Source organism: Ochotona princeps, chromosome 32 (genome assembly GCF_030435755.1).
Source record: "Ochotona princeps isolate mOchPri1 chromosome 32, mOchPri1.hap1, whole genome shotgun sequence".
In the NCBI taxonomy this organism is placed as follows: Eukaryota; Metazoa; Chordata; class Mammalia; order Lagomorpha; family Ochotonidae; genus Ochotona; species Ochotona princeps.
In genome coordinates, this window is record NC_080863.1 from 11,485,665 (window position 1) to 11,506,436 (window position 20,772).

The 20,772-nt window shown below is 44.0% G+C and overlaps 1 protein-coding gene across 1 annotated transcript in view; it reads right to left on the reverse strand.

The window, feature by feature from the left end:
* SEMA3C (semaphorin 3C) overlaps positions 1–19,353 on the reverse strand; it is a 141,783-nt gene extending 122,430 nt beyond the window's left edge. The window contains exon 1 of the mRNA XM_058657423.1: positions 19,236–19,353. Coding sequence (XP_058513406.1) covers positions 19,236–19,338 — 103 coding nt within the window. The 5' untranslated portion in view covers positions 19,339–19,353. The remainder of the gene's footprint in view (positions 1–19,235) is intronic.
* Between the last annotated feature and the right edge of the window lie 1,419 nt (positions 19,354–20,772).

Sequence of the window (20,772 nt, forward strand, 5' to 3'; positions counted from 1 at the left end):
CCCAAGCAAGAAAAGCTAGTGAGTTTGCGTAGAGTAGGGGTGGGCAGGGTTTGCGGGGGAAGGGGACAGGTGCAAGGAGTCCGCTAAGGCAGCAGGGACTGGGACCTGAGCCTCCAGCCCACACAAGCCTGATGCTACCACGCAGCCACACTTTCTGGGTATCAATGACTCCATTGCATCCTTCTGAGCTTGCCTTTTAGTAATAAGTACTAGGCAACACTGAAGACACGAAATGTACTACAGCTACGTAAACTGTGGCATAGTGTATGAAGCTATTAAAATCAGATTTCATCAAAAATAGAAAAACTGAGTGCGAGTGTTTGGCACCGTGGTTAAGGCATGTGCATTTCATTTCGTAGTACCTACACTGAACCTCCGCCTCTGGGTTCAGATTCCAGCTTCCAGCTGACGCAAACCCTGGGAGGCAGGGTTGGTGGCCCCAGATTTTACAACCTTGTCAACACAAGTGCTACAATTCCATGGAGTTTCTGGCTCTCAGATTTGACTGGGCCTATTTCTGAATATTATGGGCTCAGAATATAGTAACCGCCTCTATATGCCTCTCTGCCTCTCAAATAATACATGAAAAAAAAAAAATAAACTGGAAAAAAAAACCAGTATGAAACAACCAAGAAAAAAAGTGATAAAATACCAAATCTTTCCACTCTTCTCAGTGGAACATGAGGATCTCCAAAGGAAAGAAATGGGGGGGGGGGGTGGATGGTCGTCAGAACTGTTCTAGTTTATTCCATCAATAGCATTCACATGTTTTTGCATGTCTGGGCCAATGCTGATCTCTCTTCAAGAACTCCGGACAAGAAAATGTCAAGAGGGACAAAAATGGGCGGAGAAATGTTTCTGGGAGCAGAGAGAGAAAGGAATGCCCAGGAGTGAAGGAGAAGCAGAGTAAATGAGAATGCAGAAAACGGTTCACATAAAAATAAGTAGCCCAGAGGTTCCTGTGGACCTCTTTCATATAAGGTTTTAATTTTTTTTTCATAAAAGTTTCCCTGGACCAAAAACCGAACTCAACACGTACATCAAACCAACCATCAAATGCTCAACAATCCCTACCGACGATAAGTAACACGGATTTCCATGGACAACCGAAACAAGATGAGGGAGAGCAAAACACTGTTCTCGCCTATTATTAGGCAGCAAAATACGAGTAGAATTCCATCACAGCAGTGCCAGAGCCCCCAACCTATGGGAATCACTACATCCATTGTCTCCTGGTACTGTGTATCAGCACCCTTAGGGCAGGGCACTCCCCTGGTAACAGCTGCATGGCTCAACAAAAGGTTTTATCCAAACGACATGATCACAGCAGCTGCTGCTGTCTGCTCAGAACTTTCGATGGATAATGAAAACTGGAAGAGCGGCTTCAGAAACTCCATCCCAAAGCCTGTCATGATGGTTTGGACTGATGCACGGTATTTGCAATTCTCTGTGAATGTCACCATATGTATACTCTATATGTACTACATACCCATCACAGAGTACACCATATGGATACAAAAGGTTGAAAAAGAAGTCAGGAGGCAGATGAACACTTCATGCTTCTAACAATTATTCACTGATCTTGAAAGAGTTATGGAGAGAGAGAGAGAGAGAGAGAATCTCTCACCCACTGGTATACTCCCTAGATAGCTGTGACAAGCCAACATGTGAGGTGGGGCCAAAGCCAGAAGCCAGGAACCAGGGACCAGAGCCTCCATCCAGGGCTCCCCCATGAATGGCAGAGACCCAAACTCTCGGCTTATCCTCTGCTGCTTTCCTAAGACCATCAGCAGTAGAGCAGCCGGGACTCGAACCCATGCCCGTACGGGATGTCAGCGCTGGCGGATGATGACTTAGGGCACCAACCCAGGAATGGGCATTTTGATAAAGACTTAGAACTCAGGTGGATGTTAATGTTTCGTGTGTGTGTGTGTGTGTGTGTGTGTGTGCAGTGTGCAATAGAAATTTCCTGAGCCCTAATATCAGCAGCAAATTCATTTTAATTATCGTGTGAGCCACAAAAGACCTTTCCCAAGCTAGTGACCTCCCAAGTTTTATGTGTCTGGCTTAATGTTTCTTAATAACTGCAGAGAGTATAACTCCAGAGTAAGACATAAATCCCTGTCATTTCTAATTCCCTCGTTTCATACAAAACCATCATCCTTAACATTTAGTATGTTTCACTGGGTGTCCCATGTCACTAAGTATTCCGCATACATTACCTCCATTCGTCCCAATGACATCATCACTATTTATAGTTTACAACCTCACAGACAAAGCTGACAGAAGCCAGGGCAACTCGCTACGAATCTCACAGCTCCCAAGAGGTGGATCCGAATTTCAAAGCAAGCCAGCCACCCTCCGAGTAGCCCAGGCTTCTGGCAGTTGCCTTGGACAGTGGAAGGTGTGCCAGCAAAATCCACCGTTTCCACTGCAGTGTAGACATGGCAAAGATAACACCTGCGGGGGGCGGAGGATCTACACACCGCCAGCCTACAAATTGTCCACTCCACCCAAGTAAGCCAAGTCCCTCCAGCGTGAGAAAGAAATAGATTTGATTCTTTTCGATGATTCATTTGCAACACCATAAATACCCCAGCATCTAATTTTTACTACTGAGATAGCACAGAGAGGAAATGTACAATGTCAGGGTGAGATCCCTAAGGATGATGCTGCCTAAAGTTCCTGAGTGGTTTAAAAATAGGTTGGAAATATTGCGCTCTAACACTGATGCTCCACACTGCACTAAACAGTTTCCTGACTTCACGGGGTGTGGGGAGATGAGTCATAACTGTGCCTGCTGCAGAGGGTGGTGCGGGAATCACACCTCATTTAGTCGGGTAAACAGCACACACACACACAAAGAATTCAAAACACAGACATTATATCACCATCCAACTGTCTTTTTCCAACTATTAAGATAGAATGAGTGGGGCCCGGCACCGTGGCCTAGCGGCTAAAGTCCTCACCTTGAACGCCCCGGGATCCCATATGGGCACCGGTTCTAATCCCGGCAGCTCCAATTCCCATCCAGCCCCCTGCTTGTGGCCTGGGAAAGCAGTTGAGGACGGCCCAATGCATCGGGACCCTGCACCCACGTGGGAGACCTGGAAGAGGTTCCTGGTTCCCAGCTTCGGATCGGCGCAGCACCGGCCCGTTGCAGCTCACTTGGGGAGTGAACCATCAGGCGGAAGATCTTCCTCTCTGTCTCTCCTCCTCTCTGTATATCCGACTTCGTAATAAAAAATAAATAAATCTTAAAAAAAAAAAAAGATGGAATTAGTGGAAAAGGGCCTGTGTTGCTGCACAGCGTGTTAAGCCACCTACCAACAATGACACTGGTATTCCCATTCAATCCCACCCTTGTCCTGTCCATCTCTTTGCTAATATGTCTGGCAAAATAGCAGAGGAAGTGAAAGGCTCCCTGCCGCCCACAGGGAAGACCCGGATGGAGCCTCAGCTCAGCCTACTGGCCAGTGAGCCAAGAGACAGAAGCTCTCTCTTTTTCTGTGTCCCCGCTCCCCACTTACTCTGCCTTTCAAGCAGCTGAATACATAAATCTTTTACTTATTTTATTCTTGCATGATACACTTCCCTCCTCCCTAGTGCTTGGGCCCCTGTACCCACAAAGGAAACCAGGAGAAGTTCCTGGACCCAGCCTTGGCCTCAGCCATTCGGGGATGGGACCCATGGATGGAATATGTTTCTCTCTCTTTCTTTTATCCTGCCTCTTGAATATCTTCTTCAAAATAATCGATAACTAATGAATAACTTAGGGTGTCAGCATCAACATCCTCCCCAAAATAAAAGGCGCAATATTGAACGAAATCTAAAATGTGTTTCAGACTGCTAGATCCTAAAAACTATTAGTCCCCAGTATGGTCTGCTCAGGAAACTCCATTTCCTTCTTCCGACTCAGGGAAGTCTGAGAGGGTCAAGTTCAGATCTGACACACAGGGGAGCTGTCTTACTTCCAGGCCACACAGGCGCTACTCCAGAAATATCTGAAGTTACTTCCGGTGGCAACCTCACTTTCTCTGAGTGACAACACTTTTCTCCGGCGGTGTGTCGCAGGAACCCAGCGGGCTGTCTCACCCCTGTCTGATGCCAGAGCCGTCACTTTCTATTCAAGACCCGTCACAAAGTCACACGTGGAAGCGGGGACATAGCAGCTGAATTTTCTGGAATTACAGCCCGGCTATTTCATTCACGTCTATCTGCCACTCCAAGTGCATTCCGTGGCAAAAATTTTCATGTTCTGGCTTTTCTTCCATTCAATATATCATGCAGACTAAGGTATAACTATACGTATTTCACATAAATATAATTTATATAAAACTAGAAATGTATACTGTAGATGGAAAAAAATGGTTTTATTTTCTCATTATCTCATAATGAAGACATTATACTGTCTATTGCAAAAGGTGGTTACAACATTATTTAAGACATGCTATTGGCACGATGAACCAAAACACTTCGCTAGTTTTTGACAAAACACACAGTATTTTATCAATTATGTCTTAATAAGAACAGGATGACACACCTTTTATATATATAAAAAAAAAAAAACCAGCGAAATCTTCAGACCCAAAACGTTGACTTGTGAGATTTCTTTTTCTCACCTGCTATGGCTGTTTGATGTGTTTGCAAGTCAAAATTCTCACAAGCATTTTTTTTTTCCACAAAATATTTCTAGTTGGTAGCTATGAGTGACAAGCTAATCTGAGCATCAGATGTGTTCATATTAAACTGAAACTGATCTTTCATCAAACTGCAGGAACATGGACTCTTTTCCTAAAAAGTTCCTAGTAGCAAATTGACCACAGAAACAGCTAGAAGTATTTTGGTCCACATCATTTCTTTGTACTAAGTGAGGCTAAGATTTAACCTTGTTGATTCCTATACGTGTCTACATATAATTATGACATGATGAAAACATGTCAAAATAACACGTAATAATGTATAACATAAATCGGGGGGAAGTCTTGCTACCACATCCGGTCCCCAGTGAGTTCCCTGATACTTCTCTTTGCAGTCCCAAGTCTGTATAGCTGTAGAATTCCATTGACATTTATTCTTTACCCTCTGACAGCTCAGGATGTATTGTTGGACCACAGAATTCTGGGAATGTGAGCCCTTCAGGAAACCATTCATTAGCATTGACCCAAGGCCAGTTCATCTCCTGAGACAGGGGATGAGACCACATTAAACAAGCCTCTGAATTATCGACACTCACTAAGCCCATAAGAGAATACCAGGGGGTGTTTGATCTACTGGTTCTCTCAGTGCTTAGTAGTTGAAGGGGGCTCCTTGGCAACTCCATGTTTTCTAACAACTGCCTGTCAGGGGCAGTCGTTTTGAAATGTAAGCTCAGATGAGCACCACCTAAGATGGTTTCGGAACACAAGCACCATCCCAAGAGAAGCTAACTTCACTGGCGTTGGATGCTGTCTTGGCATTGACATTTCTAAAAACTTCCGTGTGTCTCAAAGATAAAACCAAAGTTGCGGCTTATCATTTGAGATCTCAAACTTTAACCATACCAACCATTCCCCAATCTCAAAATGACACCTTTCTTCTCCCTGGATTAGTATCTACTTTTCTTCCCAATCTCTTCTCTTGAGGAAAATGCTAAATGTGCATGAAAACCCAAGAGGATGGCCTTCGGAAACCTGGGACTGGAATTTGTTCTGGGGTGTGAAAGCCATTTCTGAAGCCCCACGTGTGTTGCTTTTAAACACGTGTTTATTTTTATTGCAAAGGCAGATCAAATTTCTGCAGAGAAGAGGAAAGATCTTCCATCTACTGGTTCACTCCCCAAGTGGCTGCCATGGCTGCAGCTGAGCCAACCAGAAGCCAGGAGCCAGGAGCTTCTTCTCGATCTCCCACAGGAATACGGGGTCCCAAGGCTTTGGGCCATCCTCTCCTGCTTTCCCAGGCCACAGGCAGGGAGTTGGATGGGAAGTGGAGCAGTTAAGACATGAACCAGTGCCCATAAGGGATCCCGGCGCGTGCCATGGAGCCATCATGCTGCACCCACCAGGTGTTTTGACATCCAATATTTACCATAGATTTCTTGTGTCTTTGCTACAATTGTCAAAAATGGAGGGGGGCCAGGGAGCAAGTGAGAGACACACAGACTCAGGGCTGAAGAACAGAAGGACTCTAAAAGCAGTCCTAAGCACTTGAGATTTTTAAATGTCCCGGACAGTGGGGGGGAGGGGGAAATTTGCCAACTCAAGAGCTTTTCCTGCTATCGACCCTTAATTTCCCAATTCTAATCAGATCATCCGCTTCCAACTCCAGATGCAACAATGTAAATGTTTCTTTAGTTATACTGACTGGCGAATATGACGTATTTCACAATTTAGCCTCCTCATGTTTGTAGATAATTCTACATAGGCAATCATTTCAAATATATATCAGAACAGCAGATGGGAGATGAAATAAAGTAAACTTTTGGAGTTTAATGTAGACAAGGTCTTTGCAATCTGCACATTCTAAAAGACACGGGGTATTACCAACAGAAACAAGGAAAAGGGTGGTTTGGTCCTTTTCTCTCAAATCTGAAAATTGTATTATTCTGGGTTGAAGCCGTGTGATCTTTTCCCTTCAACAAGACAAAACTACAGAAGGCCTCTTCTGTTAAGACAGAACATCATATGTCCCACTTTTGCCACCGGAATTAAATAGTCAAAAGCTATAATAATAGCATAAAAATTGTTTTATTTATCCAACTGTAGATGTCAAAATTTAAAAAAGAGATATATCGCTACATAGGATGTATGCATTATCAGTTCTTCCTGAAAAATGTTGCATAATTAGGCTTCCACTCAGCCGTTTTAAAACTCTAGTCATGTTGGCAGGTTTAGTGCATTAATGGGCAAAGGAATTGATGCAATTATGTTGAACGGTGGCAGGAAGCATGGCTTTTAAGAGAATCGGCTTAAAGAAGGAAAAAAAAAATAATCCCAATTGCATGTGCATTAAAGCTGTCAAAACTCCCAACTGAAGATTTGCTCTCTGTGCCAGCTAAGCTCCTACCAGGCTCTGGAAAGTAACCTTCTGAAGCCATGCCAAGCCCTCAGCTTGAAAATAACATCTTAATTGGGTTCTTCAAATCAAATCCAAAATGTTCTTCGGGTAATGATAATATACTCATTGTTTTAGCCCAGCTTCATGTTCTGGAATGTTCAGAGTATTACTGTTCGGAGAAGAGGGCGTGGGGGAATGAAAAGAGAAAACAAAAAAGTCCGTGTGCCTGAAACAAAGGAGGAGGAGCAGCCTGGCAGCGTGGAGCAGACAGCACCAAGCTGGCAGCAAGATTCGATCTATGGAGAGCCATCCTTTATAAAGGCTACAAGACTGCAGGCTCTTTCCACTGCCTTCATCATGGGCACATAACAACTTGGATGAAGAATCAGGTCCTTTACATAATGCTCCAAGCACTAACTTGCAACTGACACTAATTAAATCACTCGATTGCTCTTTCCAATGGAGGGCTAATTTGAGTCATAAGGTTTTGCCTGGGGTTGAGTTGTGACAGCTAAGATGTAACCAAAGAGGCGAGACAAGGTGTGAAAAGGATTCCAAGCTACTCCCCTAGCAGACCCACACGCGCGCATCCCTAGTTATCAATTGGCCTTTCTGCCAAGGGCCGGTGTGGCAGTGGAGCATTTTAGCTGCCGCTTGGCAGCAGCTGCGTTCCACGCTGGAGTGTGAGAAGGCAAGCTGGAGTCCTAGCTTTTTTCCTTTTAGATCCTGCTCCCCGCCAGTGTTCCAGGGAAAGCAATGGAATATGCCCCCAACTGCCTGGACTCCAGCCACCCACATGGGGGCGATCAGGGCTCCTGGCTCCTGGCTTCTGCCTGGTCTAGCTCTGGTTGTTGTAGCCCTTAATGGAAGGAAATAGCAATGAAAGATTCTCTCTCTTTTTTTTTTTCCTTCTCCTCTCCCCTCCTCCCCTCCCCTCCCCTCCTCTCCTCTCCTCTCCTCTCCTCTCCTCTCCTCTCCCATCTCCTCCCCTCCCCTCCTCCCCTCCCCTCCTCCCCTCCCCTCTCCTCTCTCTCTCTCTCTCTCTCCCTGTCTCTCCCTTTCTCTCTGACATATGCCTTTCAAAGAAATACATAATCTTTTCCCTAAAAAAAAAGAAAACAAAAACTTTCTGATTCAATCGAATATTTTGTACGCCCACGAATCAGATTTTATTCTACAGTGAAATTCAGTAAAATATGAATTCTTGTATGCAAGCTCATCCTGTAATCACACTACCGCTCTTCACTTCTGCCCTTGAAAGTCGGCTGTGCTAAGAATTACAGTTCTGCCTGAATGGTGTTCTTCCATGGAATATTCTTTACAGCTTCTAAGACACCGGTCCCATGGAACGCGAAATCAGCCGCTTCAGGAATATGCACGCCAGGTCGACCTCCCGTGCCCAATTGCTAATTTTGTCTGTGCTGTGTTCACATCTTCCTGATCAGATTTCACTAGCAAAGGAAGTGCCAAGGTGCCATGCTCCACCGTCTGCACCAAGCCATGTCCGTTCACTGAACTGAAAAGGTATTTTCCTAAACTCAGGTCTTGAAACGAAGATTGTAGGAAAAGAGAGGCGGCGTATCATGACTGAGGACAACCTACTTCTCCAAGTGGGACTCCCTCGCCCTCTGACAGCAGACGCTAACTGTAGCAACATCAAGTTGCACATCTGTGCCCAGCTCATCCCTCCAGACATCGCTAAGCACAGGGTATGGAAACATGATGCAGACTCACCTGTCTTAGAGTGTCTAGTCTGGCCCTCAGCTCACTGGTACACAGGCTGCTACCAAAACAAGCCTCACAATCCCATCTGAAGGACTAATGAATGTGTTTATCAGAGTAATCACTCGATCACTGTCTAATTGCGAATCTATAATTATCTCTAAGTGGCAAGTAAGAAAACATATAAAGAACACATTAAAAGTACTCCAGCGCCTGGCGTGGTAGCCTAGCGGCTAAAGTCCTCACCTTGAACATGCCTGAACCCCATATGGGCACCGGTTCTAATCCCGGCAGCTCCACTTCCACCCAGCTCCCTGCTTGTGGCCTGGGAAAGCAGTTGAGGACGGCCCAAAGCCTTGGGACCCTGCACCCGCGTGGGAGACCTAGAAGAGGCTCCAGGCTCCTGCCTTCGGATCGGCTCAGCTCTGACCGTTGCAACCGCTTGGGGAGTGAACCAACAGACAGAAGAGCTTCCTCTCTGTCTCTCCTCCTCTCTATACATATCTGACTTTCCAATTAAATAAATAGAGAAACCTTTAAAAAAGTATTCCAGAAACACAACACCTTTTTCTGAATAACTGGTGGTTTTATGTGGATTTACAAGAGCACATATTCAAGGTCAGGCTAAAATGTATTAAAATATGATGGGTTTTGCTCACAGACTGCATAAATACTTTTGAGAGACAAAGAGAGAGAGAGAGAAAGGGAGAGAGAGAGAGAGAGACGCACTGCTCAGTTATTTTTCCTCTCCGTAATTCATGCTGTCTTCAGGAAGAACAATACTGTGATAAAGAAACACGTTTGGCATAAAAGAGTTTCGCAGCTGCTTCTTTAACACTATTAAGTCTACAGGGTCGAGAGTTTCTCTTTGCTAAATTAGCAGCCTGAATCTCATCTTAAACAATCCAAATCGCCTTGTATAAAATATGGTCCCAATGAGAGACCGCCATGCTCAGTGACATAAGCCAGCCCCCAAAGTGACACATCTTACAGTTCTGACAGAAGGTGACCTTCCTGCAGAATCCCAGAGCAACAGTACACAGGGAAGCACGCACACGCGTGGATTGACCTGGAGGATCTGTCGAGGGGAGGATGGAAGAGGAGATCCCAAAGACCAAGGAACTGTATCAGGAAAATCAAGAATTAACAAAAAAGAAACCGCATCTTCACTATAGGAAGGGATAGTATAATGGGTAGACTTAGAATGCGAACAAGGGTAATTAAGAGGCAAGTTTAATCATATTCTTTTTTTTTCAGATTTATTTATTTGAAAGGCGGAGTTATAGAGAAAAAGAGAGGAGACGGAGAAAGATCTTCCACCCACTAGTTTATTCCTCAAATAATTGCAACGGCTAGAGTTAGGGTGGTTCGAGGCAAGAGGTCTAGGAGCTTCTTCCAAGTCTCCCATGTGGGTTCAGGGGTGCCAATACTTAGGCCAACTTCCACTGCCTTCCCAGGCCATTAGCAGAGCGCTGAACAGGAATGGAGCCAACAGAATATCAACTGGTACACTTACGGGATGCCGGCATCGCAGGCAGCAGACTTACCTGCTATGGCACAACACCAGGCTCAACATCACTATGAATGACCTAGTGTCTCTACAGACTTGACAATATGCATTTGCAGATTATCTCTATTTCCACATATGCCCCATTCATAGGTAATTTTGTCCTTCCAATTTTGGTCTTTTCCCCTATCATCTTCGAGGCATGTGGTCTTAGCCCTTGGCTTTTACTTCCCTGGGCCTCCTCATCCACCTGCTTCGTATCCATTCCGTCAATGAGATGACACGCGGAGTTAAAAGCCCTTGTGCAGAGATACCATCTAACTCGCCACCCAGTGCTCACAGACAATTCTTTCCCAGCAGATCAACAGGGAGGCCGAGATGATTGTTTCTGCATGGCCCAACTTGGCAACGTGGAAGGTCAAGTCCTCGCCATCTTTTACAGCTCAGCACATTGTTTCCTGGCTAGCGGCGACCCGAAAATAGCACCTGGCTCAGCACCCGCCTGTGCCTCTCATGTGCCTCTCTTGCCAACTCTAGCAAACCCAGATCACCTCCCAATCCTTACATGTTTGCCTGCGTTTCCCTGGACAATAGAAGGAGCCCAGGAGGGCCGAGGTTTGCTCAAACTTTGCAGCTTTCCTTCTAGACATTAAGCAGCTCAACTCGAAGCAAAGGACTTGTATACGTTGTTTCCAGAAAAGATGTTCAAGAAATGGAAAAACCTGAGTGTGTTCTCAGTGCTATATTTGGAAATGCTGCAATGTCACTCACGAAACTTAAATTGCTGGATTTTGCTTGTAAAAAAAAAAAAAAGTGCAGGCTACGCTGAACTTGAAAATGCTTTCTCGTAGAACGCTGTACAGAGAGAGGAAGAGAGAGCATGATCAAGTTTTCCCTACTGACACATGTCTATGGAGCTCTTACCGCCCCAAGAGAAAAGTAAAACTCCACTCACTGTGATGCCTTGGACATGCTAAGGTGAAGATACAGAGAGCTCCCCGCAGAAAACCTTCCTTTGCGTTCATTGTATTTGCTCTGGATGGACCTCAGGCAAGGTAGGTCGCTTTTCTCTGCCTTGAATTTTATCAGGATACAGGCTGAGTCCAACCCCCCAGTGCTGTCAGGTACTACTGACTGACATAAGAAAACCACACACAGCAATGCCCATGTTAGTGATTATCTCCGGAACTATAACTAAATCCCCGAGGAAGTTGCAGAAATGCCAAAGAAAGACAAAACAGTAACCAACCATCCGGAAGGGTAGGGGGAGAAGACAAGCACCGCTTTGGGTGTATTTCTGGGTTTTTTTGAAATCCAAACTGACAATAAAGATTGCATTATACACTAGATCAGTTTGCCTATACCTGTGAACCACACAGAAACATGTATAGGCTACACGGGAGCAAACTTAAATCATATAGCTAGATTCACTGCAGCCATATTCATTTGATAAGGAGTTTCATAAACTTCAACATAAATGTCTCAATATACATGAGGTTAGCCCATGAAGTACAAGGTGTTGGTCTCATAGGACAGCTTTGTGGGGATGGTTTGCCAGACACCTGACACTCTCCTTCTTGGATCCATGCTGCACCTGTACCTTTGATGTGGCCGGTCACAGGAGCGTTAGTTTTGGGAAATAAATTCAAGCTTACTGAAATCTAAGAAAGCACCCTGAATACACTTAATTTTTCAGAAGAGGAAAACTTAGGCTTCCAAATTTTACATATAAATGCAATGCATTTCTATCCTAATATTCCCCAAGAGATGTTGTTTGTATTAGTGAAAATAAAACTTCTCCCTGCAAAAGGAAGAGTAGGGCCCAGCACGAAAGCTTAGCAGCTAAAGTCCTCTCCTTGAATGTTCTGGGATCCCATAGGGGCACCGGTTCTAATCCCGGCAGCCTCTCTTCCCATCCAGCTCCCTGTCCGTGGCCTGGGAAAGCAGTCGAGGAAGGACCAAAGCCTTGGGTTGCTGCACCTGTGTGGGAGACCCGGAAGACGCTCTGGGATCCTGGCTTTGGATTGGCTCAGCTCTAGCCATTAGGGCTGCTTGGAGAGTGAACTCTCAGATGGAAGATCTTTCTCTCTGTCTCTCCTCCTCTCTGTATATCTGCCTTTCCAATAAAAATAAAAAAATCTTTTTAAAAAAGACATAGAAAGCAACCTTTTCTTGGCAATTCTTCCCATCTTCTTCATTACCTGTATTTTACAAGGTTTTCATTTGTAGCTTTGTGTCACAAATGTGGCATCACTCCATGCTAGGCTGTGCACTTGGGGTCACCTGCGAGTTGCACCTGTATTCATCCATGTTTTCCCAAGTTCACGGCCAGAAAAAAAGAGGAGACAGAGAGCTCTGGCTTCACCCAGCCCTCTTCATAAAATCCGACTTCATTCACTGAGTCTTTAAGCAACATCTAACTGATACTTCTGTGAGGAGACATGGCAGAAACTCACAGGACCACAGGGATCCCTGAGAATTGATATTTGTAAAGACACAGTACAAGCAGAGGGAGCGTTCTCCAAGATGATTAGAGAAATCCAACCCAATTGGTTGCATTTTTATCACTTGGGCAGCCACAACATCGCTTTTCAACCAATGCGCCTTGTCATGTTAATACTATCAGACCTCATAAAGAGGCAATTGATTATTTTGAGTTGATTGTGTGATAACAGCTCATCAGCTTTGGGGTTTCATTCCCACGTTCTCAGGAGCCCTTTTATTTGGCACTTCATGAGCCTAGCTTGTGGTCAAATGAGGCAGTTATTGAAAGATAAAAGATGTTTACTTTCATTGGAACAAAATTGTCTTGCATTGATATACCTGAAGGCTTTGGCAGTACTGTTAGTGGGAGTTCAGCACTTAAAAAAGGCAAAAGGAATTGCCAAGTAAATGAGTAAAAAGACTGCTCGCCCTGGGTAAGTCTATTTCTATTCATAACACACCTGCTTTTCAAGTCAAAACTCACACTCGGCCACTTTGGTGTTTTGAAAAACGTTGAGCTGCCCACGTAAAATGTCAGAGTAAAAATGTAACGTTGGGCTGGAAGATGAGCCCATAGCAGCTTTGAAAAAAAAATAAGTTTACATAGAAATCTGCATGCGATCTTAATCTTTTAATTGCCATTTTTTCCCTGTGAGTTTTCAGCAACTTAGTCCAACGTGTTTATGCGCAATAGAGGACAAGTTAATAGTAAAATAGGCAAGGAATTCGCCCTATGATTGTAACTACAGATGCATTTATTTTAAATTTACATCACAGGGGCTTTGGATTTTTTAGTGGGCACCTTCAGAGCGAAGGAAGTTAGGCTAAAAGAGATGATGGAAATGGAGCCCAATGTCTCCCTCTTCAGTGCAGGGACGTGACTTTAAGCAAACTCGATTTTCTTCTCCTTTTCCTATGATGTTAGTTTTCTAGAAACCCAGAATTGAGAATTACTTTCTAGAAAAAAATAAGTCATTGTATCAGTCAGGTGCCCCTACTGTAGAGACAAGTATCCTATCTCGCCGCCTTCTTTGGCTAAGAGAAAGCGCTACTGGGTAATCAGCAGTGCTTTGGTGTAGGAGGTAAAGCCACCACCTGCTCTCATCCTACAGGGGTGCTGCTTCCTGTCCCGGCTGCTTCACTTCTGATCCAGCTCCCTGCTGTTGATGTGGGAGAAACAAATGAAGATGGCCCACGTGTTTGCATCACTGTCACTCGGTGGGGAGACCTGGATGAGACTCCTGGCTCCTTGCTTAGGCCCCGTGCAGTCCTGGGAATCGTGGACTTCTAAGGAAATGAACCAGTGAATGGTTCTCTCTCTCTTTCTCTCTCTCTCCCTGTGTGTGTGTGTGTGTGTGTGTATACGTTTGTGTGTGTGTCCCCTCTCTCTGTAAGTATATTCAGAAGTAGTGGAAAACAACAGTTTGAAACCCGTCTGATTCCAGAATCATGCATTTTAAAATATATCCATTTTTTTGTGCTTTCACATCTCCAGGTCCGTCACTAGCTGTTCCTGAAAGAAGGCAATAACTGCAGGTGTCTTCGAAGGAGCAGGTGTCATTTGTACAAACTAAGCAAAGTGGCTGAGACTCGGCCTGTGGCGCAGGGTGCTGTTTGAGCAGCGCCATGTGTCCTGACAGCCCCACTCTTCATCCAGCTCTGTTATTTTCATGACCTCTTCAGTACAGTTCTCATTCTCTGTACTGATCAATATAAAAAATTACACATCTATTCAAAATACTTCCTCATATTTTCATCAAAACACCAGAACCCATCAAGATTCATGACACACTCAGTTATATCCCATTTGTTAATATACATCCATTCTATAACAAAAAAAGTGTTTCCTACACACAAAACATATGTCCGTGTGAGGGCTGTTACCAGGAAAAATCAAGGCTATTCCATGATGGGAAATTGGTCAGAGAGCATTCTAGATTTATCTGGGCTCAAGAAAAGCAACTTAGAAAACATGAAGCAAAAACAGATACAACTGGAAGAAATAAACTAAATACACCCGTGGTATGGTTGGAGAGTTGAGCCATTTCTGTTAGTAATTAAAAGAAAGAAACAGAAAAACATTGACATTACAGAAACATCTGAATTGATTGGCACTAATTATCATTACCAGAACACAGAGCAGTAAAAGAATATGTTCATGTAATTTTTTAATGTTGACTATATGTCATAGAACACATGAAAATACTCCAAAGGTTCATAATTTATGTATTTCTAAATAACATATCTATGAAAGAATAAAACAGCAACGGAATTAAAACAAATTGAACCTACTAGAAACCTAAACATAGTTTGATCAAAATATGTAAGTTGCAGCTAAAGCAGTCTGATGAGGAAAATTGATAGCAATTAATACAGTTGTATAAGAAGGAATTTCTGAAGTCAATGGCTAGACTTTCATATTAACAAGGCCCTAAGAGAAGAACAAACTAGAAATTCGTGTTTCAAGAAGAAATTAGAAGAAACTAAACTCACGTGATAATGAATTTTAGAGCCTAATCAATTAAATATCAAAAGGGAGACTGGGTGGGGCTTCTCCCTTAATATCCCCCTTTACCTCAGATACCTGAAGGAAACAATATGGAAACATTAGTCTTTCCCTCTTTCCTGTAGCCCTTGAACCTTTTTGCCCTAATTAACTATGTAAAGATTGTCAAAAAATATAATAAAAAAAATGGAAAAAGTTAAAAAAAAGACTGGAAAAAAAAAAGAATTGGAAAAGAGAACAATGATCCAGCAATAGATTATTTGAAGAAGTCAAAAATTTGGGGTAAACTTCCAAGAAAGCTAATAATGCCATAAAAGATTCAAAATGCCAATTATCAGCACCACAGCAGAGATCAGGAATACAACTCCAAAACCTAGACAACGTGCTAAGGATCATAAGAAAATACCAGTAATCTGCTTACATAGAGTATCTTAAATTTATGAAGTTAATGACTAGCTGAGAAACAAGATTTTACCAGCAATTTTTACAACGGAAATTTCCGTCTACAAAATTTTTTCCAAATATTGAACGCATCTGTCTCATACTTCATACATATTCAAATCATAGACTGCATGATTATGTGAAGTTCAGAAACATTTTCTGAAAGATGACATTGAGCTGATAGAGCTTGTCAATGTATAGAACATGTATGATTGATTTCACAAAGTAACGGATCCTAAAATCTCTACTGGAAATAGGCTCGGACCTTCTATATTAGCAAGCAGAATTGGGTTCGACTGTTAAATCTACAAAATAGTTGCTTTCCCAGTGACCTTTCGGGACCCCAAAGCTTTCTGTTGGGCAGGGGCGGGAGCTGTGCAAAGCTAATCATTTTGTGAAATATGAATCTGTCAATCTATTGGCACTTTTTTCAACCAAAGTTGAACTTCAACCAAAAGCATTCGGCAGAACTTATATTCATTAAAGTATTTAGTGCACATAAAACGAGAATCCCCAAAGTGATATTATCCACAGGGACCGTACTTCTCTTAACACGGAGGTTTGGCTAGCACAAATGTAACTAATCAGGAACACGCGAAGTGCCTTCTCCCAAGGACTGAAGGCCATCTGGTTGACCCTGACCCAGATCAACAGGAGGGGCAACTCCGTAAATCATTTCTCCAAATGTTATCACTCCATCCAACCACCCCGAGAAGAAGGATGGAACGCGGGTGGGAGCAAAAACCCTCTGCCTCCCTTATCTTCAACTTGATTGCAATGCTTAATTGGCTTGCCAATGAGTCCAAACTTACTAGATTCTGCTAATGTTCCAATCAGAAAAAGACAGAGGGCCAGAAGACGGGGTTAATGAGGGCAGAGGTCAAGGAAAAGGTGCCCGGAGAGAAGGCAGTAGGAGACCATAAAGATGTGTAAAGTTTTAAAACTACTTGACCAATTAACTGCAGGATAATGATTGCTATGCTATACAGCGATGAGAAAACAGGATGGACTTTTTTTTAAAAAAAATATTTCATTATTATTATTATTATTGGAAAGCCGGATATACAGAAAGGAGGAGAGACAGAGAGGAAGATCTTCCGTCCAATGATTCACTCCCCAAGTGAGCCGCAACGGGCCGGTGCGCGCCGATCCGATGCCGGGAACCAGGAACCTCTTCTGGGTCTCCCACGCAGGTGCAGTGTCCCAATGCATTGGGCCGTCCTCGACTGCTTTCCCAAGCCACAAGCAGGGAGCTGGATGGGAAGTGGAGCTGCTGGGATTAGAACCGGTGCCCATATGGGATCCCGGTGCGTTCAAGGCGAGGACTTTAGCCACTAGGCCATGCCACCGGGCCCAGGATGGACTTTTTTTTAAAAAATTAGATTCATTTAATTGGAAAGTCAGATCTACAGAGAGGAGGAGAGACAGAGAGGAAGATCTTCTGTCCAATGGTTCACTCCCCAAGTGACCACGACGGCCAGAGCGGAGCTGATCCGAAGCCAGGAGCCTGGAGCCTCTTCTAGGTCTCCCACTCAGGTGCAGGGTCCCAAGGCTTTGGGTCATCCTCCACTGATTCCCCAGACCACAAGCAGGGAGCTGGATGGGGAGTGCAGCAGCCGGGACACGAACCCACATCCGTGTGGGATCCCTGTGCTTCAAGGCAAAGACTTTAGCCACTAGGCTACCGCACCAGGCCCGGGATGGAATTTAAAAATTCGATACTCGACTTTCTCCCATTTGCTATAACTACAATGCTGCAGTAATTGTTACTCTACACAACAGTAATGACACAGGAAGAAATAGAATGGAAAATGGGGTGGGAGAAAGGAGGAAGGACATGAAACCCCTAGCCTACCAAACTGAATTATGGAAAACAATAGCAATAAAAAAATGCAAACATGCCAGGCGTGATATTTTTAAATGCCCTCAATCACAACGTGGACTCTCGCAGAGTACGACCCTGTATCACTCACGTGGGATATGAAATGATAACCAGTGATCTGAGAGTTCTATAATGTCATCCTTTCCCAGAAACTACAATCCAGGAACCAGACTACCACGTCATCAAAATATTGCTTCTGAAATGAATGCTTTAAGCAATTCCTAAATGAAGTAAGACTACCCGGCAACAGGAAAAGTAACATGGCCGAACTATAAAATATACATGACATTCCTTGGTTTTCCTCTTCCAGATACAACTGTTAACTTCTTTCCACTCAGGGATTCGATGCATGACACGCTTAATAATATTCGCATAAAAAAGGTTGAGAAAGATTTCCAGATAGGGAAAAGAGATTTTTCGACCTCTTACCTGACTCCACTCCCCTATAGCAAAAGAAACACACACACACACACAAAAAAAAACCCAGAGGGAACTTGGGACAAATGAACTCCGAATGCCTTTTCTTTAAAATAATCCGAAGACAAAGTGTGTGCGACCACTAGATGCTTTTAGTGAACGATTACGGAACATAAAAGGACCACTTCAAGGGGGTCTGTTTGCCCCATTCTTAGTGGCATTGCTGCCTATGACCTCAAAGGGCTGCCTGGCCTGGAGGCCAAGGGAGCAATTAGCATCTCACAGGCTCTGAGTTCTAACCATATGGTTTCTTCTGCACTTACGGTGACCTTGGGAAAAGCACTCCGGTGAGTTCTAAGAAAGGCGAAGAAAATAGTCCGTGGACTGATAAGTGTCAGTCACGCTGCTGTTTGGAATCTGAGATAAGGGAGCCTTGCAGAGCCTTGTGAAGTTACATCATTAGCGAGCTAAGTATAATGAGGACGCTTCTGCATGCCGAGTTCATAGAAAGGATGAAATGATTCAGATTAGCAAGGTAGTGACCTTTAGCCATCTGTCCAATTAGTATAGCCTACTGACCTCACCGAGAACCACCTGTAAGCCCCGTGAACAACGCCCACACTTGGCAACTCATCCCCTCTGAGGACCATGTACTTGTGCGCAAATATCACATCCATTTCCCTTAACTCTCTGAAGACGGCATTTGCACACAGCCATCCAAAGCAGGTTTTGAAAGATGCTCTTGAATGCCCGTGCCCTTCATCAGGGTGCTCTACCAATCACTGGAAACGCTTCTAGAAACAGAAATACAGTCAGAACAACCCGATGGAGACCAATGGCCCAAACGGTTTGCAGTCAACCAACATGGCCAAAGTTGGGGACTCCTCCAGAGGACCAGGGGAATACTTGACCTAAACCAGTTAGGCTTCAGGCACTTCCCAACCCCCTACAGGCCAACCACAAAGGAAACCCAAAGTTTAAAATGGCAGCACACAACTCACAAACTTTCATAAACACATCCTCAAATGAAAAGCAAGGCTTTCCTCTACCGCCCTAGTGGTTTAAATGTGTCACACCATCCAAAAAAGCAGTCCATTAAATATATATTTTTTTAAATTAGGAAAGCCTCAGTAATATTTTGCTATCATTTCTTCATTCATGTTTGGGTTTGGATAAAAAAAGGAAAAAAAGAAAACCTTTGAGTCACATCCCCCCCCCCCCATGTGTCTCGATTCTCTTACCATCAAATGTTAAATACACTCTTGCTTGTGGCTGGGAAGATCCGTTCACAGAGATGGAACAAATAAACACTCCAACCACCAGGCAAATCCCCCGGAACGCCATGCCTTCAGATGTGCCAGTAAATATCCAAGCGAAAAGACCTTCAAAAGAGAGAGGACAAGTGTGATATCCCCCATGTCACATTTCAGGAGTGCGAACACCCACCCCTCTTAGACACAACGTGCTGTTCACACCAGACGCAGCTCAACTTGTGCAGTCCTGCAGACAGTAGGAGGTGCTGTGACATTGCAGCAAGCAGGGGGAAAAGTGTGCACTGGCTTCGTTTGTCTCAAGAACTCTTTGCAGCAAGCAAAACTGTTTCATCTTTCCTAACATCGGAGCAGAGTAGCAAGCAAAGACACCCGGTTTGCAAAGGCATTTTAAATGATCTCTCTAAAAAGCCACTGTATTAAAGTGACTTTAGAATATTACCAATGAGGTATTGCCTAGTTTAAAAAAAAAAAAAACTCATTCCCTCTAAATTAAATGATAGAGAAATCCTTTATACAAATTTATACACATCTATTCACAGCACACCTTATCCCCGGAGGACTGTCTCTGATAGGGTGTTTCTCCTAATAGATCGAACCGCGTTCAATCCCTGAGGGCTGAAATCGCCAGACTCAATTATCGGCCGCTTTATCCAGATGACCCGGCAGCTGTTAAAAGATGCCGATGAGGTAACCATGGACTGGGGCCAAGTCCAAACCAATGACATAGTGGTGAGTAATCTGGGGAACCCAGTAGCTACCAAGACGTATCTCAAATAAATCAAGCAGAAATTGGGCTGTCAAAATCCCAAAACCGTAACTCAGAAGAGAATTCCTGCTTGACAAACCGTGGCTATAAAATCGAGAAGAATTAAAGAGCGTCTGAACAGCCAGGAAGATCAGGCCATGTGTCAGGACCAATCTACAGGAACTCTAGTGGCCACGCTACGCCAAGGAAACTCCACAAAAACAGATCAGTTGGCATGCACGAGTCTCTGATTAAAAAAAAAAAAAATGGCATGACAGGTCCGCTTAGAATTTCTTGTTCAAGATACAAGGCTTTTTCACGTTAAAATCCCATCATTCATTTGATGCACTGATGAAGTCCCACTGAAAACGCTGCTCCCTTTAACACGGGAAGGGAAGAACAACCCATCTGAAATTGCAATCTTCTGCCTCAAATCCTGAGCTGCCGTCCTGAGCGGAGCAGGTGTCCTGGAACCCCTCCCTCGCCACGCAGCTGGGGAAACCCCTGGATGTTTGGGTTGGTGATTTTCAAAAAGAAACCGTGTCTTCCTGCTTGCACAACCACTTCGCCCTGTCACTGGTAAATTAACTTGGAAGAAAATTGATTTCATGAGTACGCCTCTACTTCTTGGTTCTGTTAACTTGAGGGTTCATTTTTCTTAAAAGCTATTCATAGGTATGGCCTCTGTTTATTAAACAGGCGGACAGCATGACTTTCTTACCTCTTCTTACCAAATCTACTCTCATTATGTCTTTCTAA